Consider the following 11,946-nt stretch of genomic DNA (forward strand, 5'->3'; position numbering starts at 1 on the left):
TTCCAGGGTAGCTGGGACTACAGGGAAACCCTATCTCAAACAAACAAACAAACCAGATCTCTGAAGATGGGCCCAGGGTATAGCCCAGAGGTAGAGTGCTTGCCTAACATTCTCTAGGCAATGCTTGAGGTCAGGGGATTCCTGAGGCAAAACACGATTTACACAGAATACTTGATAAATATGAAGGAAGCTTCAGAGGAGGATGAGGCTATGTATATGTCAATATAATATGAAAGATTAATTGGTGTGCCTGAATCTCATCTCCTGTGGAGGCTGAAGCAGGACTGCTTGTATCCAAGACTTTGGTTCAGCCTGAAAAACATAGTGAGATTCAGGAAGATAGAGAGGGAGTGGGAAAGAGAGACAGAATAAAAGATGGAGACTTCATGCTTCAAAACATTTGGGGTCAGGGGTATACTATACCATCTTGCCTTCCACATAACACTACCTGTCTAGGTAACTATAGAAACTGAGTTACTATTGATACCCTATCAGACCTGCCAAGCTACTTGTAAAATCAAAACGCTTTCTTTTGAGACAGGATCTCATGCTGTAGTTCCGGCCCACCTGAACTCATTATACAAGCCAGGCTTGACCTCCTGCTTCAGCCTCCTGAAACGTTCGGATTAGAAGATCCACCCTACTTAGCTAGTTTTTTTAAATTAATTAAATAATTTTTATTTATGTGTATTTGTTTTGTGTGCATGTATATAATTGCACCACATGCATGCAATGTCAGTGGAGGCCAGAAGAGAGCATCAGACCATTGTTACAGGTCATTGTTAGCTGCTTTATGGGTGTCGGGAAATGAACCTGGGTCCTCTGCAAGAGTAGCAAGTGCTCTTAATGCAGAGCCATCTTTTCAGCCCCTAGTTTAATAAAGTATTTGAGTGTTTTGTGTGCATGTATGTAAGCACACCAATGCATGCAATGTCTGTGGAAGCCAGAAGAGGGCACTGGATTCCTGGTCTTGGGGTTATAAAGACTGTTGTTAGCTACTATGTTAGATGTTGGGAACTGAACCCAGGTTCTCTGCAAGAGCAAACAGGCCTCTTAACCACTGAGCCATCTCTCCAGCCACCCTAGTTTTGTTTTTGGGATGTTTTGCTATGTAGTCCAAGCTGGCCTCAAATTCTCCATCAACCTGTGAAAGCCTCTGGGTTACAGGTGTGTGTGCCACCATGCATGTCTTAAAATATTTAAATATCAAATGTCCATGTCATGACTTAGGTTTTTACCTTTTCATTCCAGATATATATTCAAAATTCCTCCCATTTTCCTGAGAGGAACTGTAGGGAAGTAATTGTTATAGATTGATTGATTTTGTGGTAGGGATTGAACCTAGGGCTTTGAACTACCTAGGCAAGCACTCCACCACTGAGATACTCCCAGCTCCAGAGAGTAAATTTTGATAGAGAGTAAAGTTCTAAGATATAGTTGTGGCCTTAAGAGGCCATAGTAAGCAGCATTTTAAGAACTTCATTTTCTCCCTTAATACTAGTCAACAAGTCATCTTGAATAGTATGTTTGATCTCGTCATCAACAAGGGTATAAATGTTTTGTATGTAAAATACTATACGTAAATGTATAGACTTATTAAAAAATTTTTTTTGATATTTTGAGACAGGATCTTATGTAGCCTAGGCTGTCTTCCAACTCAATGATGTAGGTGAGTAGGGTCTTAAAACTCCTCTACTTCCTAAGTTCTGGAAGTGCAGATGTGGGGTTTGGTATGTTTTTCAAAAGGCCTATTTAAGACCTGTCCCACAGGATAGTGAGGCATGGCTGAAATTTTGCAGGTACCAAATTCTTTAATTCAATGGTTAATTAAAAAAAAAAAAACCAAACCTGCTTCTACCACGGTTCTGAGCATTTATGTTAACTTAATTCCATAACAATACATGATTGATAAGTGCTATGGTTTATCCCATTCTTTTTTAAATTATTTTTATTTTATGTGTATTAACTATTTCACCTGCATGTACGTAAAAACATCATGTGGGTACAGTGCTGGCAGAGGCCGGAAGAGTATGCTGGATCCCCTGGAACTGGAGTTAACCAAAGGTTGTTAGCTGCTATGTGGGTGCTGGAAACTGAGTGGGTTTTCTGCAAGAGTAGCCAGTGCTCTCAGCTATCTCTCCAGGCCCCAGTTCTTTTTATTTTATTAATGAACTTTATACAGAATTTACCCCCCTTTGCCACAAGGTTTCATGGAGCCTAAACTTGCTATGTAACAGGGTGACTTTGAACGCCTGATCCTCCTACCCTCTACCTCCCAAGCACTATGATTACAGGCATGCTCCACAGCTCCAAGCTCTAGAATAGGGGGGAGGGGGGCACAGTGCTGGAAATTACATTTAGGGCCTCAAACAAGGTAGAAAATCACTAAACCATATACTCTCGTTCCTTTTTGTTTTGAGGTAAGATCCCACTCTGTCCTCCAGGCTGGCCTAGAACTGACACTGATCCTCCTTAGCCTTCAGAGTGCTGGGATTACAAGTGTGAGCCACTATGATCCACGAGAATAGCGACAGATGTACAGAGTTCACATAGATTTTCCGGTATCTTCCTCCTGCACCCTTTATTAACACCTTAGTTTACTAGGATACATTTGTTACAACTAGTGAATCAATATCAACAGTTATTAACTAAAATCCATACTTTATTCAATGTATTTTCTGTCTAATACTCTTTAGATGTGTTCAGAGATCCCATTCAGATAAAAACGCACATTTAATTATGTTATGTAATTGTCCACATTATGCTTAGCTCATGTTTTCTTAGGTTCCTCTTGTTCTGGCATTCACCATCATTATTGGATCATGAATCAGGCTGACGATCCACAGAAAAATGCAAATACTTCAGATGCTTAATTTATGGGAGGCCCACTCAAGCATACCCAGAAGCCCTGCATAAAGGGGGTAAGGGTTATCTTTTAAGCACTCTTTCGCCAGATTTGGGCTCTTGTTCAGGCGTCTCTCTAGTTTGTTGAGTGACCTTTTCCAAAGCCGTGTCCTAGATGGCCCTCCATTCCTCTTAAGTGATGTGAGAGGTTTTGTTTAATATGATGTCTAAAACGATTTCTAGCAAGAAAATGGACATCAACTGACGTTATGAACACCTGAGAACAAGGGCTAGTTAACACAGGACCGAGCCAAATGACGCCAGGGACGTGGATGGGCTCAATAATGAGACAAAACAGAGGCTAGGATTAAAAAAAAAAAAAACCCTGTTATTCCGAAACGGCTTTGTAGATTCCGCAAGTCATTTCCTCCCGCTAGGCTCCAGTTTCCTCATCTACAAAATGGAGAGGCCCTGCTTCTGATGAAACTCCAGGGAGCAGCCGAGAACAGATCTACGAAGATCTGTTGCCGCGTGAGGAATTATGTTGAAAAAGAGAAGGTGCTGGAACCGCAGATATGCAGAGGGTTTAGGCAATTATTGCACACCTTGGCGCGACTCAACCCCAGGCATGGCTGCGGTCTAGCCACTTCTGTTCCGGCTCCGCCTCCGCCTCCGTCCCACCTTCCTGTCTCTTCCCTCTCCTCCACGCCCTATACCACGAGCCACACTTCGCATGGCCGCCTGCGCCCGACTCTTTCACCCGCGTGAACGTAGCGCGCGCGCTCTCGCGCCGCCCCCTCACACCGCTCCCCACCCCGGCCCGCCCTCCGCTTGTTCCTATTGGTTTATCTTCTCAGTAACGTCACGTTCCTTCCCGCTCCCCCCGCCCCTTCGCTCCAGACTCGGCCCCGCCTCCTCCGGCTTCTCCCTACGCCAGACGAAACCAAAGCGGCTCCTTTCTCCGTGGCTCAGGAGGAGCCGGGAGAGCTGACAGAACCAGGAAGGCTCTGGCGGCGACGCGCACGCACAGGCACGCACGTTGGAGAGTGGCCGGCCGGCAGGCTCGCGCCCGGACTCTCCCTGCGCCGCGCTAGAGGCTCGCGCACTCAGCAGGTTGGGCTGCGGCGGCGGCGGCAGCTGTGCTAACCCGGGCGCTTGCGTGTGCGAGGTCCTAGACCCGTCTGCGGCGCGGGCACCGCCACCCCCAGCTTTCACCTCAGCCTCCGCGCCACATTCTAAGGGAAGGAACGGCGCTAACCGAGGGAAGCCCGAGCGCACCGCAGGCTGCCTCCGATACCGCCCTTCTTCCCTTCGCAGCCTCGGGCCTCGCTTGGCGCTCAGCGACTCTGCGGGGAGGCGGCGGCGGCGGCGGCTGTCGGCCGAGACTCGCGTTCGCGTCAGCCTTGCTCCTCTGCCCGAGCCCGGCCAGGGGCCGCGAGAAGTCGGCGGCCGCGCTTCTGCTCCCCCTCTTTCGCCAGCCGGTTGGAGCAGCGGCGGTACGGGAGCGGTCTCTGGGCTGAGGCGGCTGCTCCTCCGGCTACATCATGTCCGCGGGCGGAGACTTCGGGAACCCGCTGAGGAAATTCAAGCTGGTGTTCCTGGGGGAACAGAGCGGTGAGTGCGCGGCTCCCTCGCTGCCGACAGCCGGCCGCGGCTTCCCCGCGCCGCCCCCGGTGCGGCCCTTTTGGCCGCTCCCCGCCGGCCTCCGCTCCGGCCCTCCGCCGGGGTGCTCTAGTGCGGCCTTTTTGGCCGCTCCCCGCCTGGTTCCGCTCCGACCCTCCGCGGGATCCCCCGGCCTGGAGTCCGCGCCGGCCTCCACTCCGGTACCTACGCGGAGTACCCCGGCCGCCCTCCCTACCACCCCAGTCCCGACACCCCTCCCCGGCCGGTCCGCCCTCTCTCCGGCCCTGCCCCCGCCAAGCCTTCTGTCCATCCCTTTCTTCCTTGGCCCTGCGTGGTCTCCTCCTCCCCGGCCGACTCTCGAGAGCCCCACCCTTATTCCTTGCTCTTTTTCTCCAGTACTCACTGGAACTCCGGAAGGTCCCCACTCCCGGGAACCGGTCCCTCTTCCACCAGGGTGGGAGCTGGGCGGCGTTTTCCCCCGAGGCTGGGCTCCGAGTTTTGCGGATCCTCCTGGAAGGTGGGAAGTGGTGGTCATAGGGAGAAAAAAATCTGTTTTCACCTAGATGAAGAATTAGGGTTATAGAGTTAATACGTTTGAATTGGAGGAGACTTGAAACAAGGTGGCGTTGGCAGTGACAATATTTGTCCCCTGGGTTGGGTTGTGACTGGTTGGAAAACCTCATTTTCTTCTTTTGATTTTCATCATTGACGATTCTTTTGGCAGTGTTAATGGCTTTTTCGATCTCTGCCAGATGCTATGTCATGATCATTTTACTTGGAATTTTGCTCCTCTCACCTCCCTTTTTCCACACGAAACAGTATGTGAGTCTCTTCAGATGATACAAACTGGAAATACAGGCGAAACATTCATTTCTTGAGGATTTTCCAATTACATATTTAAGATTGGTGTCAGCGATGGCTTAAAATAATGAACATCTTTGTGTTGTAGGATTGTCTTTGGATAATAGAATAGTAATAGATTCATCATCTAGCTTTTTAAATTAGCTTTATATACCATTTGAGCTGATTATTTTATACCTAGTATTTCATAGGATCTGGTGAATGGAATTGTAATGTCATTTATCTGGCCAGGGTTCTGCTGTCACTGTACTTTGTATTACATACAAGATCCTAATTTTGTGATGGTTGTCACAAAGATTACTCATACTAATAGCTTTATTCTGTATTATACAAACTGGACATTAATTCAGAGATTACAATCTTCCCCGTCATTTTTCATGACAATCATTAAAATTCAGACATTGGGAGATTAGTTCCAAGTAATGAAGCATTTGGTACTTACTAGGTGTCTTCGATGAGATTATAAAAACGTCTATTTTGACTGGAAGACATGTAACTGATAAGTATTTTTAGTTTTTATTACTAACCTAAACTATTTGTACTAATTTGGAGCTTTACACTGGTTGCAAAATTGCCTCTAGTTGGACCTGGGAAATACTTTTTCTTGTATATTTAGATTTATTTTGTTTCTTGTATATTAAGATTTCTTCCCCGACTTTCTCATAGAATGGGAAGATAGAGTCTCCCTCTTCTTTGCTTATGGATATATATTAATTTATTATTTTATGTGTATGAGTGTATTGACTGCATGTAAGTGCGTGCACCCGTGTTGTGCAATGCTGCAGCTTGGGATTCCCCTGGAACTGGAGTTAAGGACAGTTCAGTTCGTAGCTACCATGTTGGTGCTCGGAATCGAACCCAGGTCCTCTGCAAGAGCAGTCAATGCTCTTAACTGCTCAGCCATCTCTCTAGCCTGCTTATGGACATTTTTAAGTGTAAACATTCCAGACCAGTGAGATGACTGAGTAGGACAGGTACTTGCCAACAAGCCTGATGACCTGAGTTCAGTCCCCAGGTCCCACACAGTGGAAGGAGAGAACCAATTCCCTCCCTGCAAGTTGTCCTCTGACCAGATGAGTGTCTTCCCATAAGCACACACACAAAGTAAATAAGTAAATGTATTAATAAAAAAAATTGAAAAATGAGCATTTCATTAGATGAGTAACTTGGTGAAATCTGTGAAGTTGATCCTGGTCCAATGTGGAGATATGGCAATTTCAGGACAGTGCCATACAGGAAAAAAAAGTTTATTGGTCACTATTGATAAGTAGGTATTTAACATGATTATTGCAAAGTCTAGGAATATTGACTATGCAGAACTATTTAGTTTGAAAATCCATTAATCTCTGTTGAAGTTTTTAGCATGGGTAAGCACCTTAACTTCCTAAGTATCTGCAGATTTTCATGCCTTCTAATTTCTTCACTTTTTTTTTTTGAGGTAGGGTTTCACTTTAGCTCAGGTGGGCCTCATGTGCAGGCCCAACCTTTGAGTGTTGGGATTTCAGGTATGAACCACCACACCCAGTTTTTTTTCTGTTTTCCTTTTTTAAAATTAATTTCTTTTTGAGGCAGTTTCCTGCAGTCAGGCCAGCCTCAAGCTCCCTATGTAGCAGATGGACTTTCTGATGCCCCTGCTTCACTGAAGTGCTGGGACTGTGGCATGCACCACTAAGCTTGGTTTCATTTGGTAGAGGTGAGCACTCTACCCATAGAGTTCCACTCTCAGCCATTAAATTAATTTTTTAAGTTAGTAGACAAGGTAGTGGATTTCAGTATGGAGAGAGACAGAGACAGAGACTGACTCTGGCTAGCTCAGAAGGTGACATCCTCCTGCATCAGTCTCCAGGGTGATATGATTTCTTTACTTAACAAGCTCTTCCCTTCCATGCACTCTCCAGTATTCCTAGGTGTAGCTACTGAATGGAACCTTTTTAAATTAAAGTGTGTATGTGTCTGTCTAGCTCTCTAGCTGTGTGCTTTTACATATTAGGACAGTTTTAGAAATTACAGAAAAATTGAGCCAGATAGTGTAGAAGGTGCCTATGTACCCTGTGTCCAGTTTCCAGTTAATATCTTATATTGATTGGTAAGGTACATTTGTTATAATTATTGGACCAATATTCACTTCATATTATTTAAAATCTGTAGTTTATTCTGATATTCTACTATGCTTTTTCCATTTCAGCTTTCCTTTCAGGGTACCACTTTACATTAACCTACCATATCCCTGTAGGTTCCACTTACTGTTTCTTTTTTAAAAATTTTTTAAGTTTTATGTGTATGCATGTATTGCCTGCATGTAGGTCAGTGTATCTGTGTCGTGCAGTGCCAGTGGAGGTCAGAAGAGGCTGTCCGGATACTCTGGGACTGGAGTTACAGACATGTAACTGCCACGTGAGTACTGGAATTTGAACTCAGCTCTTCTGCAAGAACAACCAGTGCTCTTAACCACTGAGCCATCTCTCCAGCCCCCACTTATTGTTTCTTTAGGATTGTGTTTGCTCTGGAGTTGTGAGGTTAATTATCTTTGGAGGTCATCATATTGCTTAGCAATGCCATCCAATAGCTTTGACACTCAAAGATTGATCTCTGTTTTCGTGGTCAATATCTGTAGTTTCCTTGTACATTAGCAAAGGTCCATAGAATCTATGTTATGTTGATGTAACTTTCCATGAATTATTTATTTTTAGGTCTGTTAAAATTCCACAATTCAGCTTTTAAAGGCTGTGGTCTGTGGCTTAGCCTTCTTTGTTTCCTTAATAGCATTTGCCACATTTTTAATACTTTTATCTGTTTTTGTTTCGTTTTCCAAGGTAGAATGAAAGTTCTGTAAGATAAAAACTATCATCTTTTATGTTAATTGAATCCTTGTTGCTTAGCATAGTGCCAGACTCATCATAGCTACTCAAAAATAATTGGCGTGTGAACAACAGTTAAATGAAATAGTAACCAAAACTGGTAGCCTATATTTTTTTGCAATGGTGATTCTGCTCCTCCCCCTCCAATGCAATTCTTAGTTTAGAATCGTGTATTTTATTGTATATAAGGATGTTCCAGATGCTGGAGGTTAGATAGGGTAACTAGTATAGAGGCTTAACCATTGCACTAAAAAATCGCTGATCTGCATTATACACTTTTTTTTTCTTTTTGAGTTAAAAAATTATTTTTCTTTGTTGAAGCTGTTAATTTACTTTCTAATATAACACATAAAATATGTCAGAGTATGTATGTATAGAAGACGTATTTATGGAACTGAATTTTATTTAGCGTCCCAAAAATGTAAGCTACACCAGACATAGCAGACCTTTAATCCCAGCACTCAGAAGGCAGAAACAGGTGAATCTCTGTGAGAAAGAGATGTGGAGTTCCAGGTCAGCTACAGGGAGACCCCATCTCAAAAAAACAAAACAAAAACAAAATTAAGATACTGTGCTCTGTAATGAAGATGAACTGTTAATGACAGAGGTATTTGTAATCTTTTTTTTTTATTTCAGTAGTATATGATGTAATAATGGAATGTTGAACTACATAAGTCTTTTGTTACTATCAGGCTTTTGTCTGGAATGGAAGTCCAGAGGGACTTTTAGGAATGTCATTAAATGGCCTGCTGTGGATTTTATAGCGTATGTAATTGTTATTGATGGTTAGCAAATGGGATGACAGGGAGAAGTGTTTATCTAGTATTGCCCTTTTACTTTCTATTAGTTTTTTCCTGTTAACTTTTTTGAATTATAATATACTAAGTAGGGAGAAAGTGACAGAGACCTGTAGTAATGTTGATTAATATAATATTGTAGTATAGCTCACACTCTATTGTATTAGATATTATATATTTCTTCCCTGTAAATTCTTTATGAATAGGGTCTGTGAAACCACTTAAAGTGAAGTTATTTTTGTTTTTAAAGATGTATTTTTATTTTATATGTGTAAGTATTTTGTATCTATGTACCTGCTGTGTTGTGCAGTGCCCAAGGAGGTCAGAAGAGGGCAACAGAACTGCCATGTGGGTGCTGTGAACTGAACCTGTGTTCTTAACTGCTGAGATAATCTCTCTAGCTCTTAACTTGAAGTTTTTAAGTAAACAAAGTGCTTACTAAGCACTTCCCATTTGCCAGACGTGTAGAAAAACTTTACATTTAATTAATCTTCACAGTAGTGCCAAATAAGATAGGTCCTTCTTTGTATATCTGTAAGGAAACTGAAACAAAGGTATTGTGTAATTTGCAAAGGTCAGTGGTCAGTACTACCACATGAAACTCTGACCTTGTGCTCTTAATCACTAGCTCCACTGTTAAGTTTTAAGGTTTCAAAACAAGATGTAGAAAATATTCCCCTTGAGTCTTCTAAGAGAGTACAAATGGCCTGATAACTGTCTAACCCAGTAGCTCTCAAACTGTGATCTATGACCTGTAGGGATCTCACAAGACCCTTTAGAGGGTCCATTAACATGATGAAGGCCCAGATTGTTTTCAAAATACTAAGACATTATATGGGTTTCCCATTCTTACTGCCTTATGAGTATATGGCATAGATTCCAAGAGCCTACTTGATATGTGATATTTAACAGTCTGAATGCAGAAGCAACTATGAGAATGTAGCTGTATTCTGTTGTGTTAAACATTAAGGAGATATGCAAGTAACATAAAAAATGCTGTCTTCACTAAATTTTTGTAAACTAGTTCTCACAAAAGTTATGTTAACATGCAGTGGGGTTTATTGTTATTTTAGACATATTAAGACTTTTTTTTTTAACTTTTCAAAAAATTTTATTTATTTGTTTTATGTGTATGCATGTATTGCCTGTATGCGTGTAAGTGCACCCGTGTTGTGCATTGCCTGCCGAGGTCAGAAGAGGCTATCGGATCCCCTGGGACTGGAGTTACAGATGGTTGTTAGCTGCCATGTGGGTGCTGGGATTTGAACCTGGGTCTTCTGCAAGAACAACCAGTGTGGGTTTTTGTTTTGTTTTGTTTTTTTTTAACTTTTACAAAACCTTTATTGAGAATTTCATACATGCGTATAAGGTGTTTTGATCCAATCCATGCCCACTCCCTCCCTTCCAGCACCTCTCATATCTCCCCATCACTTTTTTCTTTCTTTTTCTTTTTTCTTCTTTCATTTATTTATTTTTATGGGGCTTTTGGGTACTCTAACATTCCCCCTTTTGAAGAGGTAAACCTAAAATCTTTTGAGGATTAGATAGAAGTTCCCAAATACTTTCGACATTTTTGGCCTTTGGAATAGCATATGTTGCTAACAGCCCCAAGGACATTTTGACTTTTAGCCAAGGAACTGGCTACTTTTCTTTGGGGTCTTTTTACCGTAACTGCCTAGCCAATTCCTACCTCCTATTCTTACCATGACATCCTCTGAAGGGGTTACCCAAATTGCCAGTAGGGAATAGGGACGTAGACCGCTCTGGCTTCCTCCATGCTGAACCGAGATGCAGGGTGAGGCAATTGGAGTACCCCTGCAGTGGGTCTTATCTAAAAGACTCCCAAATTGCATAACTCTTATCTTAAGGAGGAAAAGAAAGTCTTTGAATCATGACTAGAGGATGTGAAGGAGTAAAAAGGCAAGAGTAATTAGCATTACAAGTTCTAGACAGGGAACTAGAAAACCTCATTTTTCCTTTGTCTTCCAAGGCTGGACTCTAGAGTGATGGATTCAGGATTTGCTTTTAGGTGTTTTGATAGCTGTTAGAGTAGTTAGAATCAGTGTCAGTTCCCTTTCAAAGGCTTCTAAATAGGGGGAGAAAACAAATTTATCCATCATTTTAGAACAATAGCTGGTTGTCTCCCTTAGCTACAGGGGGGTACTACAGTATTAGAGACCAAGATTTGAAGTCTTACATCTGAGCAGCACTTTCTGGTTAGGAACAAAATCATCAATGAGAAATAATTGTCTAAATAACTATTTATTTATTTGTTTTTATTTTATTTTTTTATTTTGTGTATATGCGTGTATTGCCTGCATGTAGGTAAGTGCACCTGTGTCATGCAATGCCTGCAGCAGTCAGAAGAGGCTGTCAGGTCCCCTGGAACTAGAGTTATGGACAGTTGTTAGCTGCCATGTGGGTGCTGGGATTTGAACCCAGGTCTTCTGCAAGAACAGCCAGTGTTCTTAACTCCTGCACCATCTCTACAGCCGTAAATAACTTTTTATATAGACTTAAACCTAATGTCTGGGAAGTATAATCCCTTAAAGTCCTAAAGAAGTATACTGATGACTTTACTCTTTGGTTATACTTTCCTTTTGGGTGTTTAAGACCATACAGTTGGCCCAAATAAATCAATTTATTTTTACACTTAAGGTCATTTGAGGATCTGTTCCTCAGGGGTCACATGGGCTTGGGAGGTGCTCCTGGCTCCTTTCTTTTACCAGTTCCATCTATGTGAAGATAAGTCAAAGGTCCTGTTCGACCATGGCTGGCCTCACTTTGGAAGCATGAATGAGTTGTTTCCTCTAAGTTGACCCTCCTCTTTGTAGAGTGGACACTGGTTCAAATCCATCTTGTGGGGTCTCCGTGTCCTCCCTGAACAAGAGGACAAGTAACTCACCACAGTTACAGGACATTTTGAGAGACGTTCCATAGTCCCCTGGAACTTAGTTGACCTT

General features: G+C 42.8%; 1 protein-coding gene across 2 annotated transcripts in view; it reads left to right on the forward strand.

Annotated features, from left to right (window-relative positions):
- Window positions 1-3,832: 3,832 nt before the first annotated feature.
- Window positions 3,833-11,946, forward strand: part of Rab6a (RAB6A, member RAS oncogene family) — a 70,235-nt gene continuing 62,121 nt past the window's right edge. The window contains exon 1 of one of the 2 annotated variants that reach the window (XM_017803067.2): window positions 3,833-4,458. In XM_017803067.2, the coding sequence (XP_017658556.1) occupies window positions 4,389-4,458 (70 nt within the window). In that variant the 5' untranslated portion in view covers window positions 3,833-4,388. The remainder of the gene's footprint in view (window positions 4,459-11,946) is intronic. The other variant, XM_008852717.3, reaches the window with a different exon arrangement.

Source organism: Nannospalax galili, unplaced genomic scaffold, assembly GCF_000622305.1.
Source record: "Nannospalax galili isolate Female #2095 unplaced genomic scaffold, S.galili_v1.0 scaffold686, whole genome shotgun sequence".
Classification (NCBI taxonomy): domain Eukaryota; kingdom Metazoa; phylum Chordata; class Mammalia; order Rodentia; family Spalacidae; genus Nannospalax; species Nannospalax galili.